Source organism: Rhipicephalus sanguineus, unplaced genomic scaffold, assembly GCF_013339695.2.
Source record: "Rhipicephalus sanguineus isolate Rsan-2018 unplaced genomic scaffold, BIME_Rsan_1.4 Seq866, whole genome shotgun sequence".
Classification (NCBI taxonomy): Eukaryota; Metazoa; Arthropoda; class Arachnida; order Ixodida; family Ixodidae; genus Rhipicephalus; species Rhipicephalus sanguineus.
Genome location: NW_023616164.1, coordinates 10690 through 28680, shown reverse-complemented (window position 1 = coordinate 28680; position 17991 = coordinate 10690). Strand labels below are relative to the sequence as shown.

At 50.5% G+C, this 17991-nt stretch overlaps 1 protein-coding gene across 1 annotated transcript in view; it reads right to left on the bottom strand.

The window, feature by feature from the left end:
- Positions 1–17745, bottom strand: part of LOC119378544 (transient receptor potential cation channel subfamily M member 2) — a gene marked incomplete at its 3' end in the record, with an annotated part of 45895 nt that extends 28150 nt beyond the window's left edge. Inside the window, exon 1 of the mRNA XM_049411774.1 lies at positions 17547–17745. Coding sequence (XP_049267731.1) covers positions 17547–17745 — 199 coding nt within the window. The remainder of the gene's footprint in view (positions 1–17546) is intronic.
- Between the last annotated feature and the right edge of the window lie 246 nt (positions 17746–17991).

Genomic DNA, 17991 nt, shown 5'->3' with positions numbered 1-17991 from the left:
TTCTTCTGAGAGCCTGTTTTGCTGGCTCTAAGATCGCTTCTGGATACGCCTCGGTGGCGTGCTGTTGCCTTGACAAAGTCATGATACGCTGAGTTGCTAAAGAAAGCCTGCAAGGTTTTCTTCGAGGTCCGTATATTTTGCCGTTTTCGGCCCGTAGTAACTTTTTCAGATCGACGTGTAGCTGAAGATATCCCATCGCGCTACTCACGGTCACAAGCCTCGCGCACACGAAAAAGACACGACGCAGCTATATTCAGTGTGCAAAATAGCCTTCCCTTGTCGTGCACTTCCATAATCAAAATGACTCATCACAATTTGCACTTCACTGGGAACAAATACATCGCGCACAGGTCCTACGCGAACCAACGCGAACCGGCCACAAAATGTGCTCGGCCACTATTGTATGATGGCGATGACAATGCACCTGACCCCTGTCAAGGGAGTGCGCCGCAAACGTGGTTTCGGTTTCGTACTCGATTGTAACGTACAGACAATTTTTGTTCGCGTCGCTTTTTCTTTATTTTTTCCCCTTCACTCCCCTTGCGTTTGCCCCTCTTACCGCGGCGGAGGGGCCGAGGGGCCCCAAGCTCTTGTGTTCTGTTTTCCTTTGTACTCCAGCTGAGAACCGAAGAACGGGGAGGGGAGGGGGGTGATGCAAAAGGACGCAATGGCTTAGGGTCCCAGTTGTAAATCCCCCTACTCTTTTTGTTGCTTTGTTTGCTGATAAAGCCCGCACCTCCCCTACCCACCGGCTGGGGGTGAGGGGGATACCGGCTTTATCCGCCGACAGTTCTTTCTTTTTTTTTATCTCGCGCCCTCCGCGTCGCGATTTGCTTCGCGTCTTTGCTCCGGCAAGCGCTTTTGTTTTCTTTTTTGCTTTTTCTCGGTCGCCTGAATGCTCCACCACGGCCGCTGGATAAAAATCCAGCGGCCGTGGCTCCACCAAGACTGCAGTGTTCGTTTCGCAGAATCGCCAGCGTTGTCGATCACCGCGAAAGTTCGTCTTAACAGAAGAGTACAGTTATGGGAAACCAAACAAACGGTTCTCTGTTGTTCGGCATAAGTGAGAATTCGTCTTAACCGAGTTCGTCTTAACGGGAGTTCACTGTACAAGATACCCAAAGAGTATCTAAGATAGTATCTAAGATACATCTATCTTCGATACTGCCCAGCACTGCTCATGCGTTGCTTTCTCTCTTCTGATAGCCTAAAAATAATTGCATAAAGATATATTGCATAACAGCAGGGAAAAAAAAGCCGGCAGATCCCACGCATTGTGGGAATCGATGTAATGCGAAGCAGCCAGCAAGGAGCTGCATACATCGTCTTGTATGTCATTGAGGAAAATGCGTGTCATGGTTTTCATGTTAACTCCTATTGTTTATGTTCGTCACACAGTAACGTCGCGCAATACCAACTGCTGTACATGCTGCTGTCATGCTGTACATGACACGCATGTCATGTACAGCATGACTTACGTGCCACGCTCATGTTGCACTGGCGGCCGTTTCGCTAGCTTGATATACACCGAAATTGGTATCTTGCGATGTGACTGTGTGACGAACGTAAATAACACGAGTTAACATGAAAGTCATGAAACACATGTCATTTACAGCATGACCTACGTACCGCGCTCATGGTGCGCTGGCGGCCGTTTCGCTAGCTTGATCTACCCCGAAGTTGGTATTGCGCGACGTTACTGTGTGACGAACATAAACAATAGGAGTTAACATGAAAACCATGACACGCATTTTCCTCAATGACATACAAGACGATGTATGCAGCTCCTTGCTGGCTGCTTCGCATTACATCGATTCCCACAATGCGTGGGATCTGCCGGCTTTTTTTTCCCTGCTGTTATGCAATATATCTTGATTACCGCGTGGCTTGCGTTGATTATTATATCTGCGCGCCGTGCACGCACAAGAATACAGTATTGTAAAAGGGATGCGTGTCATGTTAACTCGTATTATTTATGTTCGTCACACAGTCACGTCACGAGATACCAATTTTGGTGTATATCAAGCTAGCGAAACAGCCGCCAGCGCACCATGAGCGTGGCAAGTAAGTAATGCTGTACATGACATGCGTGTCATGATTTTCATGTTAACTGGGATTTTCATGGGTCACGCCAGCTCACAAGAAAGCTATCAATACAAAAAATCAGTTATTTCACACCTTCTTGCGTACAAGAATGTCCTCGGATCTGAAAGATTTTAAGACTTTCAGAAGTAAACTTAATGCCGAGCTTAAATCAGCAAAGATAGCATATTATCAGCAACTCTTCTCTGATATTAAAAAGCAACAACCAGAAGTCGTGTGGAAAACGTTAAATAAGGTTCTGGGCCGTGAAAACAAATCGGAGGCGCCCCTAAAGCTAAGGCTTGATAACCGTGAAACTGCCGGACAGGCGCTTGCGGATCATTTCAACCAAGTTTTTTTAGAACATGCCTTGCCAAATACTAACCTAGAGGTTATCCGGCCGACAATAAATTGCCCAGCTGATAGCTTCACTTTGCACGATATAAGTGAAGCTGATGTTTCTCGAACATTTATAGGTCTAAGGAACAGCAAGGCTTTAGATATAGATAACTTGCAGATAAAGCCTATAAAATACGTTATAGAACACCTCACACCTGTCCTCGCTTACATATGTAATCTCGCTATCCAGTTAGGTGAATTTCCTGATGCAATGAAAAAATCTAAGGTTTCTGTAATTTACAAAGGTGGTAATAAGAATGACGCGAAAAATTATAGACCAATATCTGTGATTCCAGTTTTTTCGAAAGGCTTAGAAAAAATATTGTTTTCTCGACTGACTAACTTCTTTGACAAAATACATTTGCTTTCTGACGCACAGTTCGGTTTTAGGAAAGGGCGTTCCACTGAAACAGCTTTATTAACTCTGAAAGAGTGTGTGCTACATAACATTGAAAATAAGCTTGTAACTCTCGGTCTCTTCGTTGATTATAGTAAGGCTTTCGATTCACTGAACCATAACATCCTTCTACTAAAACTATCAGATTACGGGGTTCGCGGTAAGCAGCTCGAATTATTCCGTTCATATCTCACAAGCAGGAGTCAGTGTGTGTGTATTGGCAATTATCGCTCATCACCCCTTTTTATAAAACACGGCGTGCCGCAAGGTAGTATTTTGGGTCCACTTTTCTTTAACGTATATATTAACGATATAGTCAGTATTGATGCAAGCTCAAAATTTATTGTATATGCGGATGACAGCACTATCCTGCTCTCTGGCCCTGATGAAAAAGCTCTAGCGTCAAAGTGTAATCACGTCCTTGAAAAACTAGTATTCTGGTCACATTCTAACTGCCTTAAAATTAATCCAACTAAAACCAAAGTACTCTTTTTCCGTGCCAAAAATAAATCAATTAAGTTAGAGCAAGTTATTTACTGCGACGGACACATGATTGAAGTTGTTAATGAATATAAAATTCTTGGCGTTACATTTAACTCGAATCTCTCATGGGACACTCACGTTGACAATTTGTTCAAAAAGCTTTCAGTGAGTGCAAGAGCTATGTCGCGTTGTCGCACTATTCTTCCACTGCAAGTGAAAATACAAATTTATCATGCACTCTTCGCATCGCATATTAATTATTGCAGTTTGGTATGGCTGACCACTACACAACGAAACATTGCGAGAATTTACATATTACAAAAGAAAGCTGTTCGCAACATCGCCAATATTGATTACTTGTCTTCCACAGAACATTATTTCGAGTCGTACAACATCATGAAAATAAATCAGATGTATGCATTTCGTATTATGCGTTCATTTTATGTGTCTTCGCCCGCTATCAAGCATTTTATCACCTCAATTGCATCGCTTCAGCAGTACAGTAATCCTCGCACACGCTCCACTGACTTATGGTTAATACCACGTTTCCGTACCTTTTATAAACTGCAGTCCTTAAAACACAACCTGCCATCAATTCTTAATCGATACAAAGATATAGGGAAACCCACGCTAGCTTCACTACGTCAAATAATTTTAAAATCATCAATATTGTCACGTGGTCGTGACGTCGACGAACACAGCAGTCGGCGTTTGTAGGATGAAACTGTTTATTTGGCCGAACTTGTGGCCGGAAAATGAGAACTAGAACTACAGCAATGCACGCTGTACAATGATAGCGGCGAACAGGGCGTCGTCCGTCGATCAACTGACAAGCGATCAAGCGCGTCGGCTTTTATACAGGCGCTATCGAACTTTCCAGCAATATCGCTGGTGGCGGCGTTATCTCTAGACAAAACTGGAACATTCGCGTGCGGGGCGCAATCTTAACAAACCGATCTACTACAATCGCGACGCTTCTAGAACACTACTTCGCGGACAGCGTCGAGCGTTGATAACCGTCCCTGCCGGTCAAACCCGAATACATCAAAACAAGAAGTGGGCGTGGCATTGCCCCCCTCTGAAAAAGCATCGTCCCGATGCTTATGAAAGAACATAGAAGAGAAAAAAACAAAACAAAACAGGTGCATACACAAATAAATTACAATAACGAAGGAAAAAATAGAGTCCCCAGGCTCGCTAACGCGCAAAAAACGGCTTAAGGCGCACGACATGGACGACTTCAGGTCGCGCACGACGCCGCTGAGAGTTCGTAATGCCGTCAGGGGCAACCTCATAGTCGAGTGCGCCGAGGCGTCGAAGTACCCTGTACGGTCCGAAGTATCGTCGAAGAAGCTTCTCACTAAGTCCTCGTCGGCGTATTGGCGTCCATACCCATACACGGTCACCGGGTTGGTATTCCATGTGGCGTCGTCGAAGGTTGTAGCGACGGCTGTCAGTCGTCTGCTGGTTCTTTATCCGTAGGCGGGCGAGCTGTCGTGCTTCTTCGGCGCGCTGTAGGTAGGTGGTCACGTCGATGTTTTCCTCGTCAGTCACGTTTGGTAGCATGGCGTCGAGCGTCGTTGCCGGGCTCCGTCCGTAGACCAACTTGTATGGCGTCATCTGCGTCGTTTCCTGTACGGCCGTGTTGTACGCGAAGGTCACGTACGGAAGGATGGCGTCCCACGTCTTGTGTTCGACGTCGACGTACATGGCCAGCATGTCGGCGATGGTCTTATTTAGACGCTCGGTGAGGCCGTTGGTCTGTGGGTGGTACGCGGTGGTGCGGCGATGGCTTGTGTGGCTGTATTCCAAGATCGCCTGAGTTAGGTCAGCCGTGAACGCCGTACCTCTGTCGGTGATGAGAACCTCTGGGGCGCCGTGTCGAAGGACGACGCTCTCAACGAAGAACTTGGCTACCTCAGCGGCACTGCCTTTGGGCAGGGCTTTTGTTTCGGCGTAGCGGGTGAGGTAGTCGGTAGCCACGACGATCCATTTATTTCCGCAAGTCGACATTGGGAACGGCCCCAGGAGGTCCATCCCGATCTGCTGGAATGGTCGCCGAGGAGGCTCGATCGGCTGAAGGAAGCCTGCTGGTCTTGTGGGCGGTGTTTTCCGTCGCTGACAGTCTCGGCACGTCCTTACGTAGCGAGTGACGTCGGCGGCAAGGCGCGGCCAGTAGTACTTTTCGTGTACTCGTGCGAGCGTTCGGGAAAGTCCGAGGTGTCCAGCCGCCGGGTCGTCGTGCAGGGCATGCAGAATTTCTGGTCGCAGTCCCGAAGGTACAACGATAAGGTAGCTGGCTCGGGCCGGAGAGAAGTTCTTCTTACGAGGACGTTGTTTTTCAAAGAAAATGATGCCAATCCTCGCCTGAATACTTTTGGGACAACGATGGTCCTGCCCTCTAGGTATTCCACTAGACCCTTCAGTTCAGGGTCGGCTCGCTGTCGTTCGGCGAAGTCTTCGGTACTTATGGCTCCCAAGAAGCTGTCATCATCCTGGTCGTCGGGCGTTGGTGGATCGACGGGGGCACGAGACAAGCAGTCGGCGTCGGAGTGTTTCCTTCCGGACTTGTACACGACATGTAATGTCAAATTCTTGAAGTCTCAGGCTCCACCGTGCGAGGCGACCTGAAGGGTCCTTCAAGTTAGCTAGCCAACACAAGGCGTGATGGTCGCTCACAACTTTGAAGGGCCTGCCGTAGAGATAGGGGCGAAACTTTGACGTAGCCCAGATGATGGCGAGGCACTCCTTTTCTGTTGTGGAATAGTTGACCTCTGCTTTAGACAGCGACCGGCTAGCATAACTGATAACCCTTTCCAGTCCGCCCGCCCGCTGCACAAGGACGGCGCCGAGTCCTATGCTGCTTGCATCGGTGTGAATCTCCGTATCGGCGAATTCGTCGAAATGCGCAAGTATCGGAGGTGTCTGCAGGCGTCGTTTCAGTTCACGAAATGCTTCGACTTGCGCTGTTTGCCACCTGAATTCGACGTCGGTCTTCGTGAGCTGCGTTAGTGGCTCGGCGATCCGTGAAAAGTCTTTGACAAAGCGTCTGTAATAGGCGCACAAGCCGAGAAATCGGCGCACGGCCTTCTTGTCGGTGGGTGGCGGGAAAGCGGCGATGGCAGCTGTTTTCTGCGGGTCTGGGAGCACTCCAGTCTTGCTGATCACGTGACCCAGAAACAAGAGCTCCTCGTACGCGAAGCGGCACTTTTCTGGCTTCAGGGTGAGCCCGGAGTTCTTGATTGCTTGAAGTACGGATTGAAGTCGCTGGAGGTGTTCGTCGAAGTTCGAGGAATACACAACGACGTCGTCCAAGTAAACAAGGCAAGTCTGCCACTTCAAGCCAGGTAATACAGTATCCATGACTCTTTGGAAAGTCGCAGGTGCCGAGCAAAGACCGAAGGGCATGACCTTGAACTCGAACAGGCCGTCCGGCGTTATAAAGGCGGTCTTTTCTCGGTCTCTCTCGTCGACTTCAATTTGCCAGTAGCCGGTCTTGAGGTCCATCGACGAAAAGTAATTCGCGTTGTGGAGTCGATCCAGGGTGTCATCTATCCGTGGGAGAGGGTATACGTCCTTCTTTGTGATTTTGTTCAGGCGACGATAATCGACGCAGAAACGTAGGGTCCCATCCTTCTTCTTCACTAACACCACGGGAGACGCCCACGGGCTGTTGGACGGCTGGATGATGTCGTCGCGTAGCATTTCGTCGACCTGTTTCTTCACGGCCTCCCGTTCCCGCGTCGAAACCCGGTAGGGACTCTGACGGAGTGGTCGAGCATTTTCTTCTGTTATGATGCGGTGCTTAGCAAGGGGCGTTTGTCGGAGCCGCGACGACGACGAGAAACAGTCCCTGTATTCCTGCAGAAGGCGTCGAAGCTGTTGCTGTTGGCGAGCGGGAAGACTTGGGTTTACGTCGAAGGGTGGCTCAGGGATCGTCGTCGTAGCTTCGTCAGAATCTGAAAAGGCAAACGCATCGCTGACGGCCAAGATTTCTTCGATATATGCAATCGTCGTGCCCCTGCTCAGGTGTCTGTATTCCTGGCTGAAATTCGTTAGCATCACGCTTCCTTTCCCTTCATACAGCCGAGCAATGCCTCTTGCGACGCAAATGTCACGGTCTAGCAGCAAACCCTGATCGCTCTAGATGACACCTTCGATGCATTCAGCCGTTTCGGTGCCGACGGGAATTATGATGCTGGATCTAGGAGGAATGGTGACTTGATCCTCGAGCACGCTCAGGGCATGTTGACATGGGTTCGTATCCGGTGGTGTCACTTTCTCCGACGATAGGGTTATCGACTTGGTTCTTAAGTCGATGACGGCGCCGTGGTCACTTAGGAAGTCCATTCCAAGTATCACATCCCTGGAGCAGTTTTGTAGGATTACAAAGCTCGCAGGATAAGTCCGGTTGTTGATAGTGACTCTCGCCGTGCAGACACCAATCGGCGTTATTAGATGGCCTCCAGCGGTACGGATCTCGGGGCCTTCCCAAGCAGTCCTAACTTTCTTCAACTTTGCTGCGAACGGCCCACTGATGACGGAATAGTCGGCTCCAGTATCGACGAGAGCGGTGACGTTGTGGCCGTCGATCAGAACGTCGAGGTCGCTAGTCCGCCGTCTTGCGTTGCGGTTACGTCGCGGCGTCGGGTCACGGCTACGTCGGTTTGCACCGCTGCTTCCGCGTTGCGTCGTCAGGTCTGCTTCCGGTCGCAAAGTTTCGTCTTCGGGACGTCGACGTCGTTCGGCGTGCGGCGGGGGCTCGGAACTTCGTCGCGGTGTCGTCGTCGACGGCGGAGGATCTTCAGCATTTCGTCGTTTAGCAACCGCACCTCCATCGGTTGCTGCCCTTAGTTTTCCGGATACGGGCTAGGCGACCGGCCCCGGTTTGGGCCAGTGTACTGCCGGCGGTGCGGTGACATGTAGCGGCCGGGCGACGGTGAGCGGGAAGGTCGTCGTTCTTGCCACTGTGTGCCTGTGAGGTAGTCGTCGATGTCGCGAGGCCGTTCGCCTGGCTGCGGGCGCGGCGCGTTGACGGGGAATCCGCGTAGCCCCATCTGACGGTAATGGCAGCGGCGGTACGTGTGGCCGGCCTCCCCGCAGTGGTAGCAGAGCGGGCGGTTGTCAGGGGCACGCCAGACATCGGTCTTCCTCGGGGTGTAGCGCTGGCCGACAGGTGGGCGGTAGGGCGTCGGTGGCGGCGGCGGCGTCTGGCCGACAGGTGGACGGTAGGGCGTCGCTGGCGGCGTCTGGCGACGGTACTGCGGCGGTGTGTCGTCTTGGCGTGGGCGTGGAGGAGGAGCATGACGGCGGGCTGCAGCAGCATAGCTCATAGCTTGCGGCTGCGGCTCTGCTAGCTGAGGCGCACCGAGTGAATGCTGGATCTCCTGGTGCACGACGTCGGCGATGGAATCCACTTGAGGTTGCGACGAAGGTAGGATTTTTCGCAGCTCCTCTTGCACGATTGCTCGAATCGTCTGACGCAGGTCGGCGGATCCTAGTGCTTGAACGTCGGCGTAGCTTGTGGTCGAGAAGCTGCGGTTGTATTGCCGTGTTCGCATCTCAAGCGTTTTCTCGATTGTTGTTGCTTCGGAGACAAATTCTTCGACGGTATTCGGGGGATTCCTCATAAGTCCAGCGAAGAGCTGTTCCTTTACTCCTCGCATGAGGAAGCGGACTTTCTTGTCCTCGGGCATGGCAGGGTCAGCGTGGCGAAATAGCCGGGTCATTTCCTCTGCAAAGATGGCCACGCTTTCATTTGGAAGTTGGACCCGTGTCTCCAGCAAGGCTGCGGCCCTTTCCTTTCGGACGACGCTTGTGAACATCTCCAGGAAAGCGCTGCGAAAGGCGTCCCAGGTTCGAAGAGTGGACTCCCGATTCTCGAACCAGGTCCTTGCTGCATCTTCCAGGTAAAAGTAGACGTGGCGCAGCTTGTCCTCGGAGTCGCAGTTGTTGAACGCTGAGACCCTTTCGAAAGTCTCGAGCCAGGTTTCCGGGTATTCGAATGACGACCCGCGGAAAGTTGGCGGCTCCTTGGGCTGCCGGAGAAGTATCGGCGCAGGCTGCACGGGGTCGGTCATCGTCGCTGCGGTCGGTGTTGGGACCTGGGGCTGCCTGGTGTTTCGGGAAGGAGCCCGTACTCTGGCTGCAGTCCCTTCTGCCTGCGGCTTGTTCGACGATCCGGGTTTTCTTTGCCGTCGTCCTCCTCGCGGCTTGGGCTTGGGTCAGCGCTTCGCGGGGGCGTCTGGATCATGGAAGAAGCAGCACCTCCACCAGATGTCACGTGGTCGTGACGTCGACGAACACAGCAGTCGGCGTTTGTAGGATGAAACTGTTTATTTGGCCGAACTTGTGGCCGGAAAATGAGAACTAGAACTACAGCAATGCACGCTGTACAATGATAGCGGCGAACAGGGCGTCGTCCGTCGATCAACTGACAAGCGATCAAGAGCGTCGGCTTTTATACAGGCGCTATCGAACTTTCCAGCAATATCGCTGGTGGCGGCGTTATCTCTAGACAAAACTGGAACATTCGCGTGCGGGGCGCAATCTTAACAAACCGATCTACTACAATCGCGACGCTTCTAGAACACTACTTCGCGGACAGCGTCGAGCGTTGATAACCGTCCCTGCCGGTCAAACCCGAATACATCAAAACAAGAAGTGGGCGTGGCAATATGAGTACTTCATCATTAGGCAACAAGCAAAAACAATTTCTAATGAAATATATACATTATGTTCGGCATAAATTTAGTAGCTAACTCGCTCAGTCTTCATTTGTGCTTCATGTTGTGTTTCATGCCGGGAATATTTTTTTCCTATATATTGTACATGTGCATCTATGTTTGTACAGATGTCCATGTGTGCATGTATGTGCATGTGTGCATATATGTGCATGCATGCATGTTTAATGCAGTGAATATTTTTTCCCTATGTATCGTACATGTGTATCTAAATTTGTACAGATGCGTATATGTGCATATGTATGCATGCGCATGTGTTTATATAGATGCAAACTGTGGGTATTTTTCCCTTTTTCAATATGTTTTTTCTTCTTTTGTATAATTAAGCTACATTTCAGTATCACCATTAGTCCTATATTTATTACTGTAACGTTGCTGTTTTCTATTTAAAAACAATCCTGCTCAACGTTTTGTTCGCTATTCACACATTTCGCTGTTAACTATGCTGATGCCATATTACTTCAACGATGTTAGCTACTGACATGTCTTCTGTTCAAGATTTAGTATGTGCACCAAGGACGGGCGCCACGTGTGCCTCGATGTCAAGCCCTGCCTTGTGTTTTTTGGTTTCCGGGCCTCTGTCAAGCTGCAGACCGCAGCTTTTAGCCCTGGAACCCATTCCAAATGTATTTGGAAAAAATAAAGAATTTGAATTTGAACTCGTGATATTATGTTCGTCATACAGTCACGTCGCAAGATACCAATTTCGGTGTATATCAAGCTAGCGAAACGGCCGCCAGCGCACCATGAGCGTGGCACGTAAGTCATGCTGTACATGACATGTGTGTCATAATTTTCGTGTTAACTCGTGGTATTTATGTTCGCCACACAGTCACGTCCGAAGATACCAATTTCGGGGTAGATCAAGCTAGCGAAACGGCCGCCAGCGCCTCATGAGCGTGGCACGTAGGTCATGCTGTACGTCGACATGCGTGTCATAATTTTCGTGTTAACTCGTGGTATTTATATTCGTCACACAGTCATGTCCGAAGATGCCAATTTTGGTGTATATCAAGCTAGCGAAACGGCCGCCAGCGCCCCATGAGCGTGGCACGTAAGTCATGCTGTACAAGACATGCGTGTCATAATTTTCGTGTTAACTCGTGGTATTTATGTTCGTCACACAGTCACGTCCGAAGATACCAATTTCGGTGTATATAAAGCTAGCGAAACGGCCGCCAGCGCACCATGAGCGTGGCACGTAAGTCATGCTGTACATGACATGCGTGTCTTAATTTTCTTGTTAACTTGTGGTATTTATGTTCATCACACAGTCACGTCCCAAGATACCAATTTTGGTGTATATCAAGCTAGCGAAACGGCCGCCAGCGCACCATGAGCGTGGCACGTAAGTCATGCTCTACATGACATGCGTGTCATAATTTTCGTGTTAACTCGTGGTATTCATGTTCGTCACACAGTCACGTCCGAAGATACCAATTTCGGTGTATATCAAGCTAGCGAAACGGCCGCCAGCGCACCATGAGCGGGGATGTAAATCATGCTGTACATGACATGCGTGTCATGATTTTCATGTTATGACTTGTCATTGACGTTTGTCATACAATCCTGTTACGCCATACCAATTTTGGTGTACATTCGATTAACCAAGCGACCAGGAGAGCACAAAGTCGTAGGCGGCTAGATAGATAGATAGATAGATACGCTCAAAGTCGCAGAAGTTCGCTAAGAAATGCTTCGCATTTAAAATACATGCGTGCAGTATTAAAGGCGTTCACTGCGAAATTGCCGGCAGAGTTTTCGTTGTATAATATCGCTTTTGTTGGCACTTAACAGCCTTTAACTTTCACAGTGATGCATACCTTATCTCGTCCGTCCTCCGAGCGTAGTTTGGCCAGGGGACGGACTGGCTAAGCCAGCAGGTCACGTGATCTCGCTTTGACCAATCAGGTGTAAGCGTGCGCATTTCAAATCAAGCGGCGGATTCACGGCATCACGCGATCTCGCCAGCCAATCATATAGAAGCGCACGATTTCCTGATTACATGTGAGCTCGCTAGCCAATCGTATAGACTCGCGTGTACGGACGTACCACGCTGAAGGCGCAGCGTTGCGAGCTCGCAAAGCCGGCGAGCCGACGAGCCGACCAGGGGCGTAGCCAGGGGCGGGGGGTTCAACCCCCCCCCCCTGAAATTTTTCGGTTTTGCTTGCGTATATATACACGCGCACATACAAATGCACGCACGAACATACATAAAGTATAATTGAGCCCCCCTCCCCCCCCCCGAAAAAAATTTCTGGCTACGCCCCTGGATCCGACGACTCCGAACTGCAAGCTCACGAAGCTGAGGCAATACGGCAGCGAAGGGTTGCCGCCACTGCGGCAAAGGCCACTGCAACGGATGCCGCAAGGGGGATCATCGTGCATAGACAGCTTCGTTGTACGACCATCTTCACGGAGTAAATGGACCGAATATTCTTTTATTTTTTTTCAACAGCGAAGCTGTTAAAGCTCGCAGTAAGACGTCCGTTAATAAAACAACCCGGTGGCAACATTGCTAAAAATAGCCAAGCCGCCGCCGAGTCGTCGCCATAGCAACCGCCACAGTTTCTTACACCGTGGCTCAGGGACAGCGATTTGCGGCAAGCTTTGTGCGTATTCCGGATCTGGCCGTCGCCGTATCTTGGCTGCCGCTGCTTCGGCCAAGCACGCCAGATCCGCCGGCATTGGATTCCCGTGCTGCAGCACGACGAGCTGAAGATCAACTGCAGCTTCACTGTGCCAGTCTTCGCGTAACTTAGTGCAAAATTCCTGCATTTCTGGAGCCCAGCTCTTTGGCGCCCGTTCCTGCGTTGAGCGCCATTGGCGTTGGCAAAACCGATAGACATGAAAAAATAAAATGAGAAAAAGATAACCTGGATTGAATGGCATTTTAACCCAGGTACTCTGCGTGGCAGTAGAGTTTTTTACCACAGAGCCACGCCGGTGACTGAAACTCATTTGCAGAAAGACACTATACATGTGCCATGTCGGGCAGTGATCGCGTTAACCTATGTAATATGGCAGAAGAGTAAAATAACAACCAGACATCATAAAATGCTAATCGTGCAACGAGTGTGTGGCTTAAAGCTTCCCACCCACTGCAAAGTGCTCAGCCATAATTCTTCATCGTCATCAGCCACATGCAACATCAACAAAGTGCACATAATACCTTACAGATGTGTAGCGGGTACCTCGCTTATCCGCAGAAACACGAATAATGGCGTGGTGGATGCTTCCCTAGTTGCCCCAAGAGAGTTTAGAACGGGCTCTAGAAAGGCCGCTCTTCCAGCCGGTAAGACTGTGCTGCACGTTCCGCGCAGGCCTGGCGTTTTAGAGCGCAACTCTTAGGAGCCCGTTCCTCCGTTGAGCGGCGTCGCCGTTGGCGTCGGCGTAAGCGATAGAGCGAACGAGGACGAAAGAGAGCGAACGCGGAGTCTGTCGATATCACGAGCCACTGGTCTCTAACCTCGCTTTGTTCCTCCGTCACGCGCGCTGGCCCCTCAGTCGGAGCTCGTGCGCATGCAGGGCTGGCACGTGCACTGCGGCTGGCTTCGCTTGTAACAGGGCTGTCGGCGTTTCGCGACGCCTGTAATGCACAGGGTGGTGTGCGTAGCACTCGAGCGCTGGCAGTTTCTGTGGCAATATGTAACGAATGTTACACTGCTATGACTGCGGAAAGCCAAAACTTCAAACACAGCTGGCCTTGCCCCCAACACGAGGCTGGCCCCGCAACGGTGGTCTCGTGGTTATGGCGCTCGATTTCTGACCCGAAGGTCGCGGCATCGCATCCCAGCCGCGGCGGCTGCATTTTCGATGGAGGCGAAAATGTCTGAGGCTCATGTACTCAGATTTAGGTGCACATTAAAGAACCCCAGGTGGTCTAAATTACCGGAGCCCTCCACTACGGCGTCTCTCATAATCATATCATGGTTTCGATACGTTAAATATCAGATAAAAAAGACACGAAGTTGCGCTCAGAATTCGCATTAGGCAGTATCGTGTATTTTTTTTTATTTCCTTCTCGAGCCGCTTCAGACAGTGGCCGTTACTACAAGCAACATTGCCCAATAAATTGCCCAAGAGAAATAAACTGTGCGAGCGAACGACCACTCACCTATTTCGCTACACACTGCAGACGCGAGCACATTATATTATCGCGATTTTTTGCGGATTAAAGGAGGCCTGCGACGCTTTTGAACGTAGTCAGAAAACGCTGCCGATCAGTAGTGAAGGCTGTTGCTGCAAACATGTGAGCCAAATATTATAGCATTGCACGCAGCAGGGAACTTATCACTTCGTTTCCACAGCCAAATATCGTGCTCTCTCCTCTCGGCAAACAACGCAGCCGAAGGGCGACTGCGTAGCCGTCGGGACAAACACGCTCATTGGCTGATTTCATGATGGCGAAAACAACCTCGGCAATATTTACATTGTTTGTTTCGAGTTCAATAAATAAAAAAATACATACATGTTTCTCTGTTCATGGAACCCTGAATAAGTACCTAACTCAATTCTCAATCAGTCGCGTGCTTGTTGTTTCAATTTCTCCTACGTTCATGTGAGGTGGCACGCGGCATACTACACCCGTGATATTTCAAACACTGCGTGCCTGAGTCGGTGACCTATCTGGAATTGAGCCCATTATGACAGTACTGACAGATATCGTTTCCAAAACCACCGGTACGCTTACAATTGCATGTTTTGTCTCTTATACGCGCCTCGCGATCAAGACGGCTGGCCAGCATCGCTTTTTGTTTGGCTAATTCAATTCACCTCGAAATGGACTATCTGGATTTGGCCATAATCCGGCGGTCAAGCTGACTCAGGACAAAGCCACTGCGCATCAGTTACTGACAGAGTTCGGTCAGACTTTCGCACAACAGCAGCGCTTCTTGTGCTGCACGTGTATCACGGCAGACAAGGGGTGCTGCCCAGGGCTTAAAGTCTCCCTTCACTGGAAGGGGGGGGGGGGGGCTCTGAGGGTGGCGACCTATATACATACATACACACATACATACAGCCCCTCAAGAAATTGAAGGGGGGGGGCCGGGCCCCCTCGAGCCCCCCCGCTGACTTTAAGCCCTGGTGCTGCCACGACGGCGCACTCGTCATTATACCGCAAGTGTGCGTATGCATTCAAAGAAAAAAATCATAGTTTCGCCACAAGGGCGAAGCAATGAATGCGATAGCAACAAATTGGAATGTAGTACGAAGCAAGAATAGCAGCTAATTCTCTCTTGAATCCGATCTCGCGTAACTAAACGAAGCGCTGCTTTAAACCCCTTGAGGGTTTTCGCCGTACGTGTACAGCAGAAGCTTATTGGTACCAAAGGGTTTTCGTCTTACATGTACGGCATAGCGTTTATTTTTTAAAACGCATAACGGCCTCTAGAAATGCCGCTCTTCCAGCTTTCGCTGTGACTGTGCTGCGCTTTCCGCGCAGGCCTGGCGTTTTTTTCATACGCCGATGTCTCTCCGTTGTTGCATTTTTTATGCTTCGCAAAACGGCGCGCCGGCTATCGCTTGCGCAACCGAGCGCGCCCGCGGAGTGGTTGGTTTTCAAACGAGCGCCTTCTTCGATCATTTCTCTTGCTTGGAATGTGCTGCCACGCTTCGGGGATACGTGGAATTTTTTTAATGCGCCGATGCACCTCCGTGGGCCAATGTCTCTCTGTTCCTTTTTTTTTTTTTTTTGCTTTCCAAAGCGGCGCGGCGGCTTTCAATAGTTTCGGTTTCGTCCTTCGGGTGGTTTTCGCTCCTTGCGCCCGCGAAGCTGATGGCTGTTTTGGTTTCTAATCTCTCAAAGAGTGACCGCTTGCTACTCTCCTCGTTTATTGCTCCCCGGGCGCGATTACGTCTGCTTCCGTTCGGCGCTAAATTACACAAACAACGCCGCCCGTGATTGCGTTTCCCGTTTTGGGGTCTCGGAAAAACCAACTACGTCTTGCTGGCGATAAGACGAAGGATTACTGAAGCTTTTTCACTCGTTTTGCTTTCCGGACGGGCGCACAACCATAGAGTTTTCTTCCGTGCGCTACTGACGCAGTTCGCTTACGCTATGGAAGCGCGCGCCGGTTGCTCTGCTGCCGGTGAGCCGAGCAGCGATTCTTCCGATGCGGACTATTCCCCCAAGTGCCGAATCAGAATCTGATTCATTGCATTTCAGTTTGTCAGAAAAGGATTTTTTGACGAGTTCAGGACTCCGATGACCATCAAGGAGCGACATCTGAAAAGCGTGCGCGGCGAGCCATGCTTCAAAGGACTATCACACGCTTGAAAAGTTTTTAGTGTTAGAGCACGAACATTTTTTTTGTCACTTTACGGGTCACGAAAAAAAATTTAGACAATTTTTGTCTCAAATAGAATCGTCCTGAAGAAATTTATTTCAGCAATGAAAAATACACATTTTTGGACTGGATTTCGCGAAAAATTCGTCCCTCAAAGGGTCAAGGGAATACGGCCGCTCCGAGGACCAAGGCGGTTTCGTGCTGTCGGTCCCTCTAAACGCGAAGCGTACAGAGCACAGCAAGCTTAGAAGCCGTCCTCCTGATGCCTGTCGAGACAGCACGCGCGCCAGCGCTCGCGACCGCACCCAGCAAAGTTCGCAGTTGCTGCTCGAGCGACGCAGTCTACCCCCCCCTACCGAAACACGGCCGGGGTGTTTTCTCTCTGCTTGATGGGCCGTCGACTGCAGGCCTCGCACGCGGGGCGATGTTATCCCATGCACCCTTCGTGCGACGAAGATGGTCAGCTCGTTTCATCCTGCTTCAGCCGCGTTCGATCCCGAGCGCTTGCAATGCTTTTACCTCGCGCGTAGGACCATACAATGGGGATGTTATCAATTTGGACTTACATGGAGCATGACGGCGACGGCACAACAACGCCGGAGACTGTTCATACAATTGCTCTCGCAACATAAAGGAAACATCTACAACGGTCGTTACACGAGCTGACGCATGCTTTTTCTTTCCCCCGTATCGTCCCTCCCTGTGTAGCTTCCAGCGCGCTGGTCGGAACAAAAGAAGAGAGAAAGCGCTGGGAAACGTGCCATAAATCTATCTAACCCGCTCGTACTGGACGGATTCAAAAATGTTAAGGCAAACGATCAGAGAAGCAATAAACTCCGATGTGAGGCCATTCGATCATTAAATGGAAAAGTGTAGCAGGACCTTTAATATAAACACTACAGTCTGCTTCGTGTCTACCTATTGTGTTGCTAAACCGCCCAGACTGACGTTGCATCGGATGTTGTCACGGTAATTACAGAACGTCAGTCAGCAACACTACCTCGAAATCAGCTTAGAATGTGCGAATACAATGTCTTCGTGTTTCGCGCAGGCATGCCAGCAGAGGATGCTGCATACACATGGCTTATACACACGGTACCAGGTGACTCGGAGGCTACATGCAAAGAGGAGATAGGAGGAAGGGCAGCGCACCTTCGTGGACCTCCCGGTAGGCGAATGCGAGCAGGTCGGCGAGTCCTCCGCTTCCCTCGAACACCACGACGGGCAGCTGTCGTTTCAGGTGCTCGAGCACAAGGCGCGCGCAGCCGTCGCCTCCGGACACGAGCAGCGCGATGAGCGGCAGCTCGGCGACACCGCCTTCCTTGTCGCCTCCGCCAGAGGACGCCGCCATAGGTGCTGTGGACGTATGCGTAGTAACACTAATTAGTTAAGATGCCACGCGAGCGTCTCGCGTTAGACTGCTAGGGACTATACTTAGCCCAAGAGAACACTTCACACGTGTCTGACCCACCACAAGGACACAGACCGTGGCCGGCGGCCACAGTACTTCCAGGGCCCCGAGGCAAAGGCTGCGCTGCGCCGCGTGTCGATGCGGCTTCAAATTGACGCTGTTTGATTGATTTGCAAAACTGTGCCA